Source organism: Herpailurus yagouaroundi, unplaced genomic scaffold (assembly GCF_014898765.1).
Source record: "Herpailurus yagouaroundi ecotype Mexico unplaced genomic scaffold, PumYag 140, whole genome shotgun sequence".
Lineage (NCBI taxonomy): Eukaryota > Metazoa > Chordata > Mammalia > Carnivora > Felidae > Herpailurus > Herpailurus yagouaroundi.
The window spans coordinates 36,619,171-36,640,029 of record NW_024412395.1 but is presented as its reverse complement, the minus strand read 5'-3'; the positions used below and the strand labels follow the sequence as shown (position 1 = coordinate 36,640,029).

At 34.0% G+C, this 20,859-nt stretch overlaps 1 protein-coding gene across 4 annotated transcripts in view; it reads right to left on the bottom strand.

Annotated features, from left to right (window-relative positions):
- GALNT13 (polypeptide N-acetylgalactosaminyltransferase 13) overlaps positions 1 to 20,859 on the bottom strand; it is a 555,198-nt gene that overhangs the window by 318,392 nt on the left and 215,947 nt on the right. For all 4 annotated transcript variants that reach the window (XM_040475110.1, XM_040475113.1, XM_040475109.1 and 1 more), the window contains exon 4: positions 10,820 to 10,988. In XM_040475110.1, the coding sequence (XP_040331044.1) occupies positions 10,820 to 10,988 (169 nt within the window). The remainder of the gene's footprint in view (positions 1 to 10,819; positions 10,989 to 20,859) is intronic.

The window sequence follows — 20,859 nt, the reverse complement described above, 5'->3', positions numbered from 1 at the left end:
AATGACATCCTGAAAAGAGAAATTTTTATCCCTGTTCTTAAATATAAATTACATAAATTTACAAAATCTTAGAACCATAATTGTTTTTTCAATGTTTATTTATTTTTGAGAGAGAGAGAGAGAAAGAGAGAGAGAGACAGAGTGTGACCAGGGGAGGGGTAGAGAGAGGGAGACAAAGAATATGAAGCAGGCTACAGGCTCTGAGCTGTCTGCAGAGCCTGATGTGGGCTTGAACTCACGAAACATGAGACCATGACCTGAGCCAAAGTCGGATGCTAACCAACTGAGCGCCTTAGAACCATGATTATTGAGAAGCATGGTAACAAATCTCTAATGATGACCATTAACATATTAACCTCAATGATGACCATTGAGGAAAATACTCACTTTCCTCAAAATTCTGAATCAGAATTTTATGACATTTCACTTTTTTTGCTGTTAGGAAAGATGGGAAAAAGAGAAAAGGGGGTGATAACAGCTGTCAGTTTATTTATGTTTATATAAATATATGTATTTTTATTTATACATAAAAAGTTTTATTTATAAAAAGTTTATTTATATGCATATACAACAAGAATCCCAGAAATGGAGGGACTTAAAGAAAATAAGAAATTTAGTAAGGTCTTCAGTCTTAACTGCACTTAAAATATCCTGTTACCATGACTGTTATTAATACTATCATTTCATTTGCTCAAGTAATTAGAATATATATAAATTTATTATACACTTAATACATTAAATATGTCAAATAAAGAAGTAACTTAATGTAAATATTCAATCACTAGGATTGTATTTTCCAAAACTTAACTCTAATTTGTCCTGATGTTTCATTACAATTACTTCCAAGAAAAAATATTTTCATCTTGTCCCTTCTCTGTGAAAACATGGGATATTTGCTTAATTTTTTTGCTCTGTACATATCTTCAAATATTTGTAGATTGATATTAAGGGTACACACAACATTAAACTTTTAGGATAATCTCTGAATTCAGTCAATCCAGTTTAAGGGTATATTCTAGTAAAATAGGCTGAGATATTTGAATGAATTCACTGCTTGTGTCATTCAGACACTTTGTAAGTAGATATCAATTCAAGTTTTCCACTAAAATTAAGTTCTTTTTAACAACTATTTCTCAATACCAATTTTGTACACCTTTATATAATTTATCAGTCATCACTTGGCTACTTTAATGTGTTCATATCTTTTTAAGATATAATTATTCAAAAATTGAACTTTAATACCAAAATTGAAAAAAAAAAAGATATTTTCTACATTAAACAAGTATTGGGGGTGCCTGGGTGACACAGTCGGTTAAGCGTCCGACTTCAGCCAGGTCACGATCTCGCGGTCCGGGAGTTCGAGCCCCGCGTCAGGCTCTGGGCTGATGGCTCAGAGCCTGGAGCCTGTTTCCGATTCTGTGACTCCCTCTCTCTCTGCCCCTCCCCCGTTCATGCTCTGTCTCTCTCTGTCCCAAAAATAAATAAACGTTGAAAAAAAAAATTAAAAAAAAAAAAAACAAGTATTGACAGATTTGTACATCTTTTAACTAACAGTTTGTATATCTGATTCATGATGTGTTTTTCAACATTAGTTTTTCCCAGACAGTCACACAATTGAGTCATTCAACATGACTTGCAAATATCTGCAATAAGCCTCCACACATTTGACGATTTGTCTAGAAAGTTTGGATGGCATTTATGTTTTCTTACTGATATCATAAACTATGGTGGCACATAAAATAGAAAAGTATTCTTTTCATTAATATTATTTCACAGACTATTTTAAAAATCTCAAAATTCAAGCACTAATAATCACAGTACACAGGAGGTAGTTCAAGATGGTGACACAAAAGATCCTCAGCTTACTTCTTCCCACAGACACCAAATCTACAGCTACATATAGAACACTTCCCTCTAAAAAAAAAGACCTGAAAACCAGCTTGTCAGTTTCTCCACAACAAAGGATAATGGAGTTACATTAAGATGGGTAGGAAAGGCAAAGGCTTGGTCTCACCAAAATCCTCACCCCAGCATAGCAACCCACAATCAACAATCCACAATCTGATCATAATCAGATCTCACAAATACAGAGTTTCTCCCTGATGAGCAAGAGGTACATGCTCCACATCAGGCATCCTGGCCTTTAGGACCTGTACTGAAGGGACAAGGCCCCAGAATGGCTGGCTTTGAAAACCAATTGGTGTCCAGGAAACCCAAAGGATGTAGGAAGCTGAGAATCTACACTTAAAGAGATTGCATGTAGACTCATGCACCCAAGACCTGTGCAAAACCAGCAGTTTGAAAATCATGATACCATATGTGAAAGAGATTCATTTGCTAATCTTCAAGTGTCTGCTAGAGAGGCAGGAGCCTGTTGGGACTCTCTGGAGATGGAGATGCCAGTGAGCACCATTTGGGGGATCTCATTCTACTTAGTAGTGTCACTAATTTTGGGTGTCATTTTTTTACACTCTCCCTCTATCTTGCTAGTGCCAGAGAGAATGTCCCAACCCTGCACTCTCCATGGCTTTGCTATGGCTGGGAGGTACATCCCACCTCAGTGCTATCCTACAGACCCAATAAAGCTGGCAGGCACGCCCAGGCCCAGCACTACCCACAACACACTAAAACTAATGGGAACATAGTGCATGATCCCCATTGCTCCATTAAAGCTGGCTGGTGTGCCCAGTCCATATAGGGGATACCTCTTGAGTGTTGATCTATGTTGGCTAGGGGAGGTTGCATTTGTGGGCCCTACAGTACTGAAACAATTGAAAAGGCAGTTTTTGGCAGGCTAATAACCCAAGGGCACAACACAGACAGAAGACTGAAACACCTGAATCTTCTGTGAAAAGGCCTACTTGCTTGTCCTGGAATTTTAGTCTGAGGGGCAGACTGCCAGTTCAGCAGATATCTACAGAAGGAATAGAGTTGATCTTAGAGAACAGAGGCCAGGGGATGCCATCTTTGTGTCTCCAGGGACCTTGCTACAGCCAGCTAGCACCTCCCAGAAAGAAGCTTATACAATCATTAGGAGTTTTGATTTTTGCAAATGTTGCCAAGGAAATACCCCCCAATCTGGAGGCCAGCAGGTTTACAACTGTAATCCTACAGGACTGTATATATTACTATACTTCAAAAGCTGCTGCCTGAGGGTTTCATTTCCAATCAGCCTGAAAGCAGGGGCTAAGATCCCTCCCTCTGAAACAATGACAGGTTTTGATACAACCTCAAAAACAGGGACCTATCAAGAATAAATCAGGCTATTTAGACAACTCCAAAGGTTCAAGACACAACCAAGAGCTAGGACAAGGTTGAAAGAGAAGATTAATCTACTATATAAAGCCACTTCTTCAAGACTGGAAGAGGTAGGCCTCTCTCCTAATACATAGGCACAAACAATCAAGGAAAATGAAGAAACAGATAAATAAGTTCCAAATAAAAGAACAAGACCTTAGGGAAAAAAAACTTAATGAAAGGAATATAAATAACTTAACTGATAAAGAGTTCAATGTAATGGTATAAGGATGTTCACCGAACCAGGAGACATAGTGAGAACTTTGACAAAGACATAGAAAATATAAGAAAGTACTAAACAGAAGTCACAGAGCTGCAGAATGAAATAACTGAACTAAAAGTACATAAGAGTGCTTCAACAACAGACTAGAGGAAGTAGAAAAAGGATTATTGATCTGGAAGACAGGGTAGTGGAACTCACCAAAGCAGAGTAGCAAAAAGAAAAATTTAGAAAAGAGAAAGTAGCTTAAGGGACCAATAGGACAACATCAAATAAAACATTTACATTACAGGGGTACCAGAAGGAGAATAAAGAGAGAAAGAGGAAGAAAACTAATCTGAAGAAATAATAGCTGAAAATTTCTCTAACCTGGGGAAGAAACAGACATCCAGATCCAGGAAATCAAATGAGTTCCAAATAAAATGAACTGGAAGAAATCAACACCAGACACATTATAATTAAAATATCAAAAGTTAAAGATAAAAATAAAATCTTAAGTCCCACAAGAGAAAAAAGGACTTGATATGTATGAGAGAACCCCCCATAAGATGATCATCAGACTTTTCACCAGGTACAGGATATACTTAAAAAGCTGAAGGGAAAAACGAAAAACAAAAAACAAAAAAACAAAAAAACTTCCAACCACAAATCCTCTACCCAGCAGGATTACCATTCAGAATTAGCAGAAAGATAGTTTTCCAACAAGCAAAAGCTAAGGGAGTTCCTCACTACTACAGGAGACTTACAAAAAATGTTAAAGGGACTACTTTAAGTTGAAAAGAAAAAACATTAATGAGTAACAAGAAAACATATGAAAGTAAGAATCTTGATGGTATAGGTAAGTATATAGGAAAGGTAGTGGATTAAATTAGTAAAGTTAGCATGATGGTTAAAAGGCAAAAGCAGTATAAACAACTATAATTAGTTAAGGGATACACAAAATAAAAAGATGCAAATGAAGTTTGCATGAAAATAAAAAGCACGACATGAAAATTAAAATGCATGTGTGGGCTGGCAGTAAAAATGTAGTTTTAGAATATGTTGAGATGTAACTTGCTGTCAACTTTAAATAGACTATTGATTATATAGGCTGTTATATGTAAGCCTTATGGTAATCACAGATCCAAAACCTGTAGAAGATACATGAAAGATAATGAGAAAAGAATCTAAGCATAACTTTAAGGAGTCATGAAACCATAGGGAAGAGAGAAAAGAAGAAAAAAAGGAAGAGAAAGTAACTAAAAAATTACAAGATAGTCAGAAAACAATTAACAAAATGGCAATTAGTACATACCTATCAATAATTATTTTAAATGTAAATGGACTAAATTCTCCAATGGAAAAAAAAAACTGGCTGAATGGATTAAAATAAACAAAGAAACAAATAAGACCAACCTATGTGCTGACTACAAGAAACTCACTTCAGATGTAAGAACATACACAGGCTGAAAGTGAAGGGATGAAAAAAGATGTTTCATGCAAATGGAAACCAAAAGAAAGCTGCAGTAGCTATACATAGACAAAATAGATTATTTATTTATTTATTTATTTATTTATTTATTTATTTATTTATTTATATTTTAGAGAGAGAGATAGCAAAAGCAAGGGAGAGGGGCAGAAGAAGAAAGAGAAAGTGAGAGAGAGAATCTTAAACAAGTTCCATGCTCAGCATAGAGCCTGGGGTGGGGCTCAATCCCACCACTCTGGGATCATGACCTGAGCTGAAATCAAGAGGCAGTCACTCAGCTGCCTGAGTCATCCAGGCACCCTCAGACAAAACAGATTTTAAAACAAAGACTGTAATAAAAGACAAAAAGGGTATTACATAATGATAAAGGATCAATCCAACAAGAAGATACAGCAATTTATAAATACCTATGCACCTAATAAAGAAACACCTAAATATACAGAGCACATATTAACAAACCTAAAGGGAGAAATAACAGTAATACAGTAAGAATAGGGTTTTCAGTACCTTACTTATATCAATGGATAGACTGTCCAGACAGAAAATCAATAAGGAAATATGGGCTTTAAACAACCCATTAGGCCAGGTGGACTCTATAAATACAGAACATTCCACCCAAAACAGCAATATACACATTCTTCTCAGAGACACATGGATAGATATCCAGGATAGATCTTATGTTAGACCACAAAACAAATCTAAATATATTTAACAAGATTAAAATCATATCAAGCATCTTTTCCAACCACACTGGTTTAAAAGTAGAAATCATTTTTAAGAAGAAGACTGAAAAATTTTTTTAAGTATGTGGAGATTTGGGGTGCCTGGGTGGCTCAGTTGGTTAAGTGACCAACTCTTGATTTTAGCTCAGGTCATGATTTCACAGTTTGTGAGATGGAGCCACATGTCAGGCTCCACTCTGAAAGCATGGGGCCTGCTTGAGATTCTCTTTCTCTCTCTCTCTCTCTCTCTCTCTCTCTCTCTCTCTCTCCCCCTCTCCCTCTCTCCTTCTTTCTCTGCCCCTCTCCCCTCTCTCAAAATAAATAAACTTTAAAAAAATATATGTGCAGATTAAACAACATACTACTAAACAACTAATGTGTAACTGAAGAAATCAAAAGAACTAAAACAAATCCTGGAGGATGGAAATGGAAATACAACATATAAAATCTACAGGATGCAGCAAAAGCAGTTCTAAAAAGGAAGTTCATAGTGATACAGACCTACCTTAATATATGGAAAAATCTCAGTCTAGTTGTACACTAAACACAACTAAAGAAAGAAGAACAAACAAAGCACAAGGTTAGAAAAAGGAAGGAAATAATAAATATCAGAGCAGAAACAAGTGGAATAAAGACTAAAAGGCAGTAGATAATATTACTGAAAGAGTGAGTTCCTTAAAAAGGTAGACAAAATTGATAAACCTTTAGCTAGACTCACCAACAACAACAAAAAGAAAAGACCCAAATAAATAAAACAGAAATGAAAGAGCACAAGTTACAACTGATACCACAGAAATATAAAGGATCAAAAGAGATTACTATGAACAATGATACACCACCAGACTGGACAACCTAGAAAAGATGAATAAATTCCTGAAACATACAACCTTCCAAGACTGAATCATGATGAAAGAGAAAATTTGAACCGATCAATTACCAGTAAGGAGACTGAATTAATAATCAGACCCCCCATCAAATGAAAGTCCAGGATCCAATGGCTTCACCAGTGTTTTCTACCAAACATGCAAAATTTTAATACATATCCTTCTCACACTCTTCCAAAAAAATTGAAGAGGAATGAATACCTACAAATTTATTTTATAAGGCCAGCATTACCTTAATACAAAAGCCAGACAAGAACACCACAAAAAAGAAAATTATAGGCCAACATCCCCGATGTGCATAAGTGCAAAAATCCTCAACAATTATTAGCAAACCCAATTCAATATTAAAAAGATTATGCATAATGACTAAGTGGGATTTATTCCTGGGACACAAGGATGCTTCAACATCTGCAAATTAATCAATACGACATACCACATTAACAAGACAAGGGATAAAAATCATAGGATCATCTCAATAGATGCAGAAAAAAAAAACATTTGACAAAATTAAATATCCATTTAAAATAAAAATTCTCAATAAAGTGGGTATAGAAGGAACATACCTCAACATATTAAAGGCAATATATGACAAGCCCATAGCTAATATACTCAACAGTGAAAAGCTGTTCCTCTATATCAAGAAAATGACAAAAATTTCCACTTTCACCACTTTTAATCCACACAGCACTGCAAGTCCTAACCTGAGCAATTAGAAAAGAAGAAGGAGGAGGAAGAGAAGAGGAGAAAGGAAGAAGCTAAAGGAGAAAGGAGTGGGGACTGGGGGAGAAAGGGATGGGGGAAGAGGAAGAGGAGGAATAGGTGAAGGAAGATGCATATATTACCCAAAGTAATCTACAGATTTAATGCAATCCCTATTCAAAATTACAATAGCTTTTTTTCACAGAAACAGAACACACAATCCTAAAATTTGTATGGAACCACAAAAGATCCCAAATAGCCAAAGCGATATTTGGAAAGAATAAATAAGCTGGAGGCATCATGCTCCCTGATTTCACAGTATATTATGAAGTTTTAGTAATCAAACAATATGGTACTGGCATAAAAACAGACCCAGAGGTCAATAGAACAGAATAGAGAGCCCCCAAATAAACCCACGCATATAGTAGCCAATTAATTTACAACAAAGGAGGCAAGAAAATACATTAAAGAAAAGACAAATGGTGTTAGAAAAATTGGGCAGACACAAGAAACAGAATGAAATTAGACTACTATCTTACACCATACACACAAATTAACTCAAAGTGGATTAAAAGACTTGAATGTTAAAGCCTGAAACCATAAAACTCTTAGAAGAAAATACAGGCAGTCAGCTACTTGACATCCATCTTGGTGATGATTTTGTGGTTGTGATTCCTAAGTCAAAAACAAGAAAAGTAAAAATAAACAAGTTGGGACTGTATCAAACTGAAATTTTTCTGTACTGCAAAGAAATCCACAAACAAAATGAAAAGACCACTTACTGAATGTAAGAAAATATTCGAAAATCATATATATGATCAGGGCTTAAATCCAAAATATAACAAATTCATAAAAAACAACAACATAACAAATAATCCAATTTAAAAATGAACAGAGGATATGTACATACATTTTTCCAAAGATGACATACAGATGGCCAACAGGCACCTGAAATATGTCTAATGTAAGTAACCAATGGAAACCAAACCTCAATGAGATATCACCTCACACCTGTCAGAATGGCTAATATCAAAAAGACAAGAAATAAGTGTTGACAAAATGTAGAAAAAAAGAGTCTTGTGCACTGTTGGTGGGAATATAAATTGGTGGAGCCATTATTGAAGACAGTATGAAGTTTCCTTAAAATATTAAAGATAGGAATAGCATATGATCCAGCAATTTCTCTTCTATTTACCCAAAGAAGACAGAAACACAAATTTGAAGTCACATATGCACCCTCCTTATGTTCATTGAAGCATTATTTGCAATAGCCAAGGTATGGAAATATCCCAAGTTTCCATCAATGGATAAATGAATAAAGAAGTGGTATATATACAATGGAATACTCAATCATTAAAAAGCATTAAATTTGGCCATTTCCAACAACATGGATGGACCTTAAGGGTATTATGCCAAGTAAAATAAGTCAAATAGAAAAAGAAATATACTGTATGATTTCACCTACAGATAGAATCTTAAAAACAAAAGAAATAAACTGATACAGAGAACATATTGGTGGCTGCAAGAGGGGAGGAAGTTTGGGGGCTGGGAGAAATGGGTGAATTAGGTCAAGAGGTACATACTTCCAGTTATAAAATAAATAAGTCATATAAAATAAATAAATAATGTACAGCATGATGACTATAGTCAATAATACAACGTTGCATATTTGATAGGTGCTGAGAGAGTAAATCTGAAAAGTTTCTCAACACAAGAAAAAAGTTTGTGTGGTGATAGATGTTAACTCGACTTATTATGGTGATCATTACACAATATATACAAATATAAAATCACTGTTGTACACCTGAAACAAATACAATCTTATACATCAATTATATCTCAACTTAAAAAAAGAGGCTCATGGTGATTAGAAATTCTTGTAATAAAGATGTATCTAACTCACACACACACACAAAATAAATAAAAACAACCACAGTAAATATTGCATTTTGTGTAATATTTACAGTAATCCATTTGAATTTTTCATTTTAAAAAGTTGAATTGTTCTATATTTTAAGGTATAATTACTCAAGCACTTAATTACTAAGTGATTCATAAAAGAAGAAATGCCATTGGCCACAAATATTTTAAATGATGCTCAATGAACATTTTCCTTCTCCTTTTTTTAAACTGATGGCTCTGTACTAAGGCAGTTGTTACCTTAAGTATCTCAGATCTGATATAAAATTTATGTTCTGATAGTTGCAAATAAAGTTTCATAAAAATTTAAAATACTGTTTAGGTGGTTTTCCTGAAAAGGTATCACCTTTATCCATTTTATTACAACATAGTATATAAAAGAAAGTGAGGAATGCACAATTATTATGGCATAAGCTTAGCATCTAAAATGTTTCAAAATTGTTTACAAGAATAAACTTATTGTAGGCCTTTAAAAATACAAATGTGTCTATGTAAAAATATGCAAATATAGACATAACTACCTATAAAATGCTATAGATCTTTGAAATGCACAAATGTAATTTTCATGTTTTAGTCATTTGTTAGAGACCAAAAATGTGCAAAATATGTACTTATTTATGAGGTTTTTTTTGAGAGAGACAAAAGCATACAAGGATGTACAAAACCAGTACTTAGCTATCAAATGAACCTTCTGACAATCCAGCCCAACCATCTCAACAAGATTTGGTTACTTTGGTATTTTTTGAAGTAATTTAGAAAGGAAAAAAAAGAGATATGATAAATATGATAATATCACTATATTACTAATGTAATACAACCCATTATAGGTGGTAAATTTTATTTGCATTAACTGTTATTTTATTCTATATGGAGAAAGTCATTAGATGTCTAAAAGAACAACTTCTGTTTACGTAGAAATGTATTCTGCAACATATTTGTAAACCTGGAGATTTTCTAAAGTCTCAGGACCTATCTTTTCTAAGGACTATATTATTAGGATGACAATACTGCCACTAAATATTCTAATTTTTATTATATCCATTTAAAATTCATTCAACTATGTAGAGCATGACTTACAGTTAATCACAAACAAGTTGAATTTTTCAACATTATTTTGCATGCAGTATTATTATTTCCAAGTGACTATTTCTTCCATGGCTGAGCATTCTAATTATAAAATAGTACCCTAATTCGCTGGAATCCATAATAAATAATGTTAAAAGGTCAAAGAATCATACTGGCAATTGGCCATTTTTACACTAGAACAGCAAAGCCTATAGTTTTCAAATACAAAGTATAAGACTTTTCTATACAGGCAACCACATAACCTATCAAAAATCCTGTTTACTCAGTATTTGGTAAGATAAAGCAAAACAAAAAAAGCATCTCATGAAGAGAAACCTGTTAGAGTTGTGTCTCCCACGATATCTTTGCAAGTAAAATATTCTGCTCTGCTGGAGAAGAAACTGGTTTATATTTCCCATCATATGCATGCACAGTTCATCCCCGCTACAGCACAGGTATTCAAAAACAGAGTTCTAGAAGTTCTAAGCTACTGTGAAATATGGAGGTTACTAAAAATAAGATTATATAACACATGTAAACTCACCCTTCTAGTCTTACATCCGGTAGACTTCTGTTAAGGGCAATCAAATCACTGGCCATAAGGTTAAACTGATTGATTTTAAATAGTTCTTTCATTTTCTCCTGGTCATCTTTAGGAATCAGCACAGCCTTTCCCATTTCTCCCGGCCCTTCTTGGTTTCTCGAAATAACAGCTGTAAGACACACACAGGTACACACACACATACAAACACACAGATAATGAACTGAATAAATAAACTCATGTGTTAATTAGAGTCTGATGTCTATTATTTACACACTGGCTTAATAATACAATCATCAAGTCTTTATTGCTTACTTACAACCATATACTATACTAATGAAACAACATATTTTAATTCATTATCTCAGTGCTGCATGCTGTCTTTTAAATCTAGACATATTATAAGAGCTGACTAATCATTAAGACTTGATAGTTGAGCAATACAAACCACCAAAATTTAAAACTTCTCTGTCATAGTTTTTAATATAAATTATTAGAGAAGGGATGAACTTGGACACTAGGCAGACCAACTGAACAAAATAAAAGAGAACTTTTGAAAATATACCAAGATAAATTTATGTTCACATCCATTTCAATGGTCTGATATCTGACATATCTACTGCCACTACATCTTTATAAAAGCAAGCAACATTGATAATCCTTCATCCCAAATGCAATTTGATTTCTCTGTCAAAGCATTTTCAAAAAATAAGAGAACTTTCACAGTGGTGACATATAATTTCAAATGCCGAGTTAGATTAAGACACAATGTGCTCCATAACTGGAACTTCACAAGATTCTGGGCTTGACTGTGTATGAAGAGAACTCAGGGGACACCTGGTAGCTCAGCAGGTTAATTGTCTGAATTCGGCTCAGGTCATGATCTCACGGTTTGTGAGTTCGAGCCCCCATGTTGGGCTCTGTGCTGACAGCTCGGAGACTGGAGCCTGCTTTGTGTTCTGTGTCTCCCTCTCTCGGTCCCTCCCCATGTACACTCTGTCTCTTTATGTCTCTCAAAAATAAATCAACATTAAAAAGATTATTAAGAGAACTCAGGATCACACATACAGGCTAATGTTCTGGTCATATTTCGCAAGATATCACTACACTAATGTCCCTTCTTGCTCCAAAATGCATGCATCAATGTGTGTGTGTGTGTGTGTGTGTGTGTGTGTGTGTGCGCGCGCGCGCGCATGTGCACATGTACATGCATGTGTGTCTGTTTGCACACATATGTATGTATATAAATATGTAATAGAAAAAAGTTCCAGTCAATCCTAATACAACCTCAATTTACTCTTCATAAATGATGTTAAATTAAGTTAAAATGAAAGGAAGGCTGATCTTGACTCTTCCAATATGTTGCCATATTATAGTTTCTAACACCTTAATCTTACTGAAATTAGTTCCCACATTACTTAAATGGGCAAATATTTGGACCCAGACTATCTTAAAAATTATAAAAACTATAAAGGATATAAAGCCTATGAAAATAATTTGTAAGTTATAGCCTTTCATAAAAATATAATTCCAAAATAACAGAATAGGTTTGAAATCCAGAACATAAAGAAACATTTGACTTGACATTCATAGATATAGAACATCAAGCTGGATATTATTAGTACTAATATACAGTTGGGCCACCTAGTTTAATATTCTCTTTGAAAGGTTATCCTGACTTTGGAATGTCATGAGTCAGCCTATAAAAGACACTAGGTATCTCCAAGGACCTTCAGATAGGGGTACCAAGAAGGTGATAAGCCTGGAAATCCTCTTATATACAGAAAAATAGTAACAACTGGGAAAATTTTAAATGAAAAAGATCTATGCTTCAACCTCAAACTATTTAAAAAGCTGTCATTTAAAATAAGTTTATAAAAAGCCTCATTCACTTTATGAAGCAAAAATAGAAATGATGGCAGGAATTTTATGAGGAAGCACATTTTATTCAATTTAAGAAATAAAGTTCTGGGGTGCCTGGGTGGCTCAGTCGGTTAAGCGTCCAACTTCGGCTCAGGTCATGATCTCATGGTTCGTGAGTTCAAGCCCCACCTGCGCCAGGCTGTGTGCTGACAGCTCAGAGCCTGGAGCCTGCTTCAGATTCTGTGTCTCCCTCTCTCTCTGCCTCTCTCCTACTTGTGCTCTTTCTCTCTCCCTCTCTCTCTCTCTCAAAAATAAATAAAAGGTAAAAAAAAATTTTTTTTAAGAAAAAAAAAGAAATTTCTAACAGTAAAACTTTGCTTTGGGACTTAGTAAGCTTATTATCCCTAAAATCAGATTAAGTTGGTGGAGCTGGTTTTCAGTCAATTTGTGGTCTTTGTGAGATGCTAGACTAGGATAAGTATTGAGGTACCTCCCATTTCTAGGATTTCTTAAGTATTGATTCCACAATACTTATAATTCTCTCAGGAGTCCTAATTTTCAAGTAAAGAACATAATCATAAATATTATTTTTTTGATAATTTTTGACTTTTGGATACACTAAGGAATGATTTTAAAAGCATAAAATATATCAAAACTACAATAGAGAAAACAAAGTGCCCTATTATTTCACTTCCCAGACATAATCACTGTTAATATATTGGTTTGTATCCTTTCCCTCTCTCTCTCTCTGTTGATATAAAGTAGCAAAATATATTACTATGTCTTTTATTTCATAATTTTTTTAATGTTTATTTATTATTGAGAGACAGACACAGAGCGTGAGCAGGGGAGGGGTAGAGAGAGGGGGAGACATAGAATCTGAAGTAGGCTCCAGGTTCTGAGCTGTCAGCACAGAGCCCGACATGGGGCTCGAACTCACAAACTGTGAGATCATGACCTGAACCGAAGTCAGTCACTTAACCAACTGAGCCACCCAGGTGCCCCTATTACTGTGCCTTTTCACACACATGGAATAATACTATTAATACTAAAACTTGATTTTTTCAAAGTATTTTTTGCCTTTTGTTCCATGTAGATTGTTCTTCTTCTTCTTAGTGACTATGTTGTATTCCATTCAACCAATCTAAGTTTATTAGGTTGATGGATAATGGGGTTGTTTTTAGTTCTTTACCATTATCAGTGATGCTGCATATTTATAATAACATTGTCATCATTACAAGGAGTAAAAACATCTCTTAAGGTGCTACACACTTTGTTACACAGTTTATAGACATCATTTCATTTAATCCTCAAAGGACAGTGAAATCTAGACATGCTATGTAACTTGCCCAAGGTCACATATCTAGAAAGTAATGGAATGGTAATTTCAACTCAGGTCTGTCTGATTCGGGAGCCAAAGCTCAACACTCACTCAGCAAATACTTCTGTACATACATTGTTGTATGTTTGTGTTAGTATGCATGCATGGTGCATTTATAAATAAAATTGCTGAGCCAAAGGATATGCAATATTTGGACTTAAACATGTATTTTCAAATTGACTTCCAAAAAAGTTTTTCCAGTTGGCACTCCCAGTTACAGAAAAATCAGAGCACTGCTTTCTCCATACTGTTGCCAGCACTGTGTAGTATCTATTGTCTTTTCCCCCAATATGATAGGCAAAATATTATATCTTAGTGTTGTTTCAATTTGCATTTCTTTAATAATTCACTGTTTTTGTAAAAAATGTGTATATTTAAATATCATTGTTGTCATCAGCTGTTAGATTATAGCTCATATACGGCCTATCATCTCTGCTTTAGAGAAAGGGCATAAGATTCTCCAAAAAAAAGTGTTTTTTTTTTAATTTTTCAATGTAATGCATTGAATACAATATAATACATTATTTTCTTTATCATAATATATATCCAAAATCTTTGTTTTGTTTCTACCCCCTAATACGTTTGGAATTCATTTCTGGCTTAAATATAACTAGGTGTCATTCTACCAGCAAGTTCCAGTTATTCAATTCTATAAGGTAAGGTAACTGACAAGAGAAGAATGAGCATGCACCATTTAAAATTGACTTTTTCTCATAAAAATGATGGCAGTTATGGGAAGAGAGAAGACTTTTTAAACAGTAACATGATATAAATAAATACACACATACACACATGATATTTTAAAAACAGAGTAGAGGGGCGCCAGTGTGGCTCAGTCAGTTTAGCATCCAACTCTGACTCAGGTCATGATCTCATGGCTCATGAGTTCGAGCCCACATCAGGCTCTGTGTTGACAGCTCAGAGCTTGGAGCCTGCTTGGGATTCTGTGTCTTCCTCTCTCTCTGCCCCTCACCTACTCATGCTCTGTCTCTCTCTCCAAAATAAATAAACATTAAAAAAATTAAAAATATATAAAAAAATAAAAACAGAGCAGAGAGCTCAAGGGAAAAACAGAAAAATAACATTAAAAGAATCGCTGTTCAAAATAATTTCGTTAAATAAAATTTTGAAAATTCTTCAGAAAATAAAAAAGTGATTTAAAAATTTGAGGTTAAGAATTTCTAGAAATTAAGAAAGCAATTTACAGTTCTTTTAAATGCCCTCTATATACTCCAACAAAGGTTTATCCCATTGCAGAAAAATGTACCAGGGTCAACATAATGCTCCACATGTAGGAAGCTAGCAGGGTTAACATTTATTCTATGTGGAAAAGACATGGCACTCAGCTACATCTTAGGGCATGAAGATCAAGTTAAGACACACAAAAGTATTTGGGTTTTGCAGTGTATTCAAAGGGGTAGCCATTTGCTTGGCTTAGCACTCTGAGGATGACAGTTTTGTCAATGGTAGTTAGAGTAAGTGTGATCGTGTTATGGAATTATCATCAATAAAAACAAAATTGTCATAAAGAGTATCCTTATACCTAAAACCAGTTAGCAAGCACATATAATCATTTTCCTTAATTATCCTCATTTTCTTAGCGGAGAATAGAAACAACTTAATGTGTATCGGGTTAAATGTCTCCTCCCTAAAGTTAAACATTTTTCTATAATAGCGTCTAATGAATGCATAGTTGACATTTTATAAATTTTTTTTTTCTTTTCCACGAGCAGACCTACTGGTGTGTTTCACCTCATTTAAGCGAAAATAATGCTAAGTAATTACAATGTCGAACTAGCCTTTTTGTTTTTCTGGGTCTTACTTGGAAGAATGCATCTTGCTAGGAAAAAGAAAAACAGAATTTTTTCTTCAAATAGTGTAAATAGGAAATGGGAAAGATTATGCAATTGAGTATGAGGCTGGTCTGCTGGTCTGCTTTAAAAAGCAACTCCTATTTTTCTTTTCTAACCTGTTAATCTTTCTCTTGTACATAGCTTAAAAAAAAAGCCACCTACAACCTTACAATATCATGTTACCCACAGCCAACCTTAAAAAAAACATCATTGAAGTATTTATTTGACTTTACTGCTCTAGCAGGTAAACATAATACAAAAGGCAACAAAATCTAAATTATGATTTCATGATTGTTAGTCTGAACATGAATGGAAATAACCCAATTCCAAAGCTGGTTTGGACTAGAAAAATAATATGTTGTGCTATAAGTTATTTTATTCCTAATTATATGGTGAAGTCATTAAAAGGTAATAATTAACATCATTCAAAATGACATTGTAAAGCTTGCAGAAATATAAAAGTAGAATCATTACATATATGTATGTATATATGTGTGTATATATATATATATGCATCTTATTTTTTAGCATAGTACATACTGCAAAGATTTCAAGGTGATTCACTTTAATCTTAGAATTTGTATTGATAAAGAGGATAACCAAAGTATAAAAATATAAATATAAACAAACCAACTGATAAATTTACCAAAAGGAACACTATATATTAATCTCATTGTTGGTTAGGTACATTGTATTATGGATATTTTTTTTCAATTGTAGAAATGTCCCATTAACAACGAGCATTGTTTATTTGAAAAAAGAGAGATAAGACAATCTACATTTCTTCTAAAAAAAAAATACCCAAGTAAGAAAATTTTTAAGTTGATTTTAGACTAATTACTTTATTCTGTTAAAGAACACAGTAATATACAATGTATATTGGTAAAAGCATAATATTGAACCAAAATCTAATGTTATTCCATGTTCCACACTCTCCAGGAAATTATTTCAAATTGTATTTCTATACTCAAATTTACTCAATTTGTTAATTTTTGTATTTTTGCCTTTAAAAGCTTTCTTTTGGGGAACATTGTAGTTTTTCTCTCACTGTTACCACTACCAATTTGTCAACTGTACTCAATTTAAAACCCTGCTTTTTAGTCTCTCTCATCTTAGAATATTTATACTCCATTGCCAGTAAAGCATTTTCTCTAAGACAGTGCTTTTTGTCTTGTCAATCATAAATGTGTTTGGGTGGAGTCAGAGAGCAGAATATCAAACCAGCACTGGGACCACAAACCATTTTGCCCTCCACTCAGGGTTCCCTGGGCCATGCTCTTGTGCCAATCTAAAGACCTTGCATTTGTCAAGGGTAATTCTTATTTAGGAACAAGGAACTTTATATCTACTTACTTAGGCTCATTTCCATTAGAAATAATAAATTCATATTCTTCAAATATGAATATTATAGTATTGATATTATAACATATAGCTTAATATATATTAAACAACCAAATTCATTCTAATTAATGTATAAATTAATGGCAATTTACTCTCTCTTTGAAAAAGAATTACATACAACTTTTATAAATCTGACACATCTCACAGTAACATTTTATTTTTGTTTCTTATCCTAGCCATATGTGGTGTTCTGATTTGTGTCCAGTACATTTCAGTAACTAGATGTTTATGCAGCAAGAAAGTTGTAAAAAGTTAGCTCTGACGGGATCAAGTCCAGCAGACGGAACTACTGTGTTCTAGGAGGGTGCCTCTGTTAGATATTAATAAGGTAGTAGCTAGCTAAATGAGAGATCATCTGCAGAACCAAGGGAACACTGATTCCAAATGTTCACTTATTTTTAAATTAAAAAAAAACAATAAAAGATAATAAAAGAAAGAAGAAAGATGATAGATATAGACAAAGACTAGAGTTAGAGACAGACAGAGGGAGGTAGGTGGGCACTATGTAAAAACAATGAAACCACTGCTTGGATGATTCACTTTAATCTATGCAGAAACATACTTCTATATTTAAAATAGAATCATTCATGCACACTGAAATTTATCATTCATTTGTCATTATCTTTATTATTTATGATTATTTTTATCATGTGAACCGCAATTGTGGGAATCTTTCTAAATAAGCATGTGAACCCATACATTTTCTATTGTCTGCAAAATATGCCATAGTTTGGCTATACAATGATTTATTTAACAGATACCTTTTCATTGAACATTTATGTTGTTTCTATAATTTCTATTATAAACCATGACTCAATTAATATGTTTCCCTAGGCATACATCCTTATAGATCTGTCTGAAAATTTATTTTGAAAAGGTGGCAGGAATTTAATGAAGAAATTACATATTAACCATGCTATATAGGAATTATTCTTTTTATCGTCTCTGACTTTCCATATATACCTTTGGCCAGGAACTTCCTTCTGTATCTGATGACCAAAATAGTCCCTGTTCATCAGTTCAAACGTTAAGGAAAGATAATTGTTCTCTCCTCTATGATTGTATGGCACTTTTACTTTATTCCATTATCCTTTTATAAAACTACATTACCACTACTTGTTTATAGGTTACGGCAGAGAGTCTAACTATTGAGCCCATTTTCTCTCCTGCCTGGACACACATTTCCCAGTCTCTCCTGCAGTTAAATGTGGTATTGTAACTGAGGATTGAAATGATATGAGTTAAGTCCAAGTGTAGTGTATAAAAACTTCCCATGTGTGATTCTCCATGTTTTCTCTCTCACTATAGCAAATCTGGAAGCCAGAATGTATAAACAGCAGGGCCATCACAGGAAGGCAGTAACATGGGTATGTGAATCACCACTTGGAGGACCACCACTGACTTATCAGGTATATATGTTACACAATTTATATTTAAAAAATCAACTCTATTTTGCAAAAATGTTGGGATTCTGGACCTATTTGATAGTGTTATTTTGCATTTTGTTCTTTCCCTTTTATTCTATGAAGACTCATCAATGCATTCTGTTTCAACTCAATGCCTGGTACCTTCCATTCAATCAGTGAGTAATTTGAAAAAAGTAGAATAAAATTTTGAGACAATCTAGTTCTGTGGAAAAACTGATGAACAGAGTAATTAAAATACAGGTTTTCCCCATCTCAGAGATGCGCAAAAGTTTCCATTATGGTATCTGAAAAATGTAAAACTTCTAGTTTATTTTTTATATTAAAATTTAGTCCTCACTAGTGTTTAGTATTTGGGTTGTATAATTTATACAATATAAATAAATTTATATTCATTAGTACAAGCTCAAAAATTTCTGATAGTGGCACACAATTAAAATGTATGAAGCCTATGTCTTTAAGGGGTTTTAATTATATCACAAGTGAGATCCTAAGCAGATAAAGAAACCACCATTTAAATAAAGTGAACGTTTGATTAATTTATTTTCAATCCCCAATGGTAACTTTTAATAATAGTTTGTATGACTATTACAAATGATTCTCAATAGTAACTCAATACAAAGTATGGTTGTTTAAATATCAGCAGCTCTGAGCCTTAAAATCAGGGACCAGAGGTGCCTGAGTGGTTCAGTCAGTTAAGCGACCAGCTCTTGATTTAGGATCAGGTCATGATCTTATGATTCATGTGATTGAACCCCATGTCGAGCTCTGTATTGGGCTCCGTGTTGCAGCAAGCAGCCTACTTGGGATACTCTGTCCCTCTCTTCTACCCCTCCCCTCCTCACTCGTGTGTGTGCTCCCTCTCTTCCAAAGTAAAATAAATAAACTTAAAAAAATCATGGACTAGTTACTCTGCCTTTCTCATCCACAATTTCCTCCCCTATAGAATATTTAAATAACTTCACGGTGTTGTTTGAATTAATGCTATATGCCAATGCACATAAGTACTACAGTGGACGCCCATAGCATACCTTCCTATAATGTTCTATACAAGAAAATGAAGCAGAGCTTATAAATTATGACTCAAGAAGTCTTTTAAAAATATATATATCCTAAGGAAGGCTATATATTTCCAAAGTTTTACCTACATAGATGATTAAATTAATATTATGTGTTTGTACATGCAGGTGAAAATAAATCTATATTCTCTCTCTCTCTCTGTATATATATATATATACAGGTATATATGTATACGCACACACCATAAATACTATAAACTGTGTTATATACAAATAAAACTATGCAGTAATAAAAAATTTTCTGTGCAAAAATATTCAATGATATGAAAGATGTTCATATTATTTGAGAAGATGTTCATACTGTTCATATTAAATGAGAAATGAGGAGGGGAGCCTGGGTGGCTCATTTGGTTAAGTGTCCTACTCTTGATTTCAGCTCAAATCATGATCTCACCAGTTTGTCATTTTGACCCCACATCTGGCTCTGTGCTCACAGTACAGAGCCTGCTTGATATTCTCCCTCTCTCTCTCTCTCTCTCTCTCTCTCTCTCTCTCTCTCTCCCTCTTTCACTCTCTCTCTCTCTCTTTCACTCTCTCTCTCTCTCTCTCCCTTTCCCTCTGACCCTTTCCTGCTTGTGCTCTCTCTGTCTCAAAACAAATAAATAAACTTAAAAAATGAGAAAAGAGGATCATGAAGCAATGCTACATAATAACTCATTTCTATAAAAAAGTTAAGTTGCATGATATATATGCACATGTCACCAGTGAAGATTAGCAGTGTTTCAACCCAGGAGCTTTTACATTATTTCTTTAGCATTATCTGTATTTTCTAAATCAGTTCATCACCTCATAAGGTGATTTCAGTCACATATGAATCACAAATCTGTCTTCAGTGAAGACAGACATAACTTGCTATGACATGACAGGTACAAAGGAAAGTCAGGAGATGCTGGGGGCATGAAAACAGAGGGATCCGTGTTGGGCAGAGTTCCTGAAGGAAGGAAAGTTTCTCAATGTAGATAAGATGGCATACAGGTAGAACATCGCCCATAAGGAATTATGTTTTTTTCTAGCAAGAAAGTTCTTCACAAGAAGTTTACTA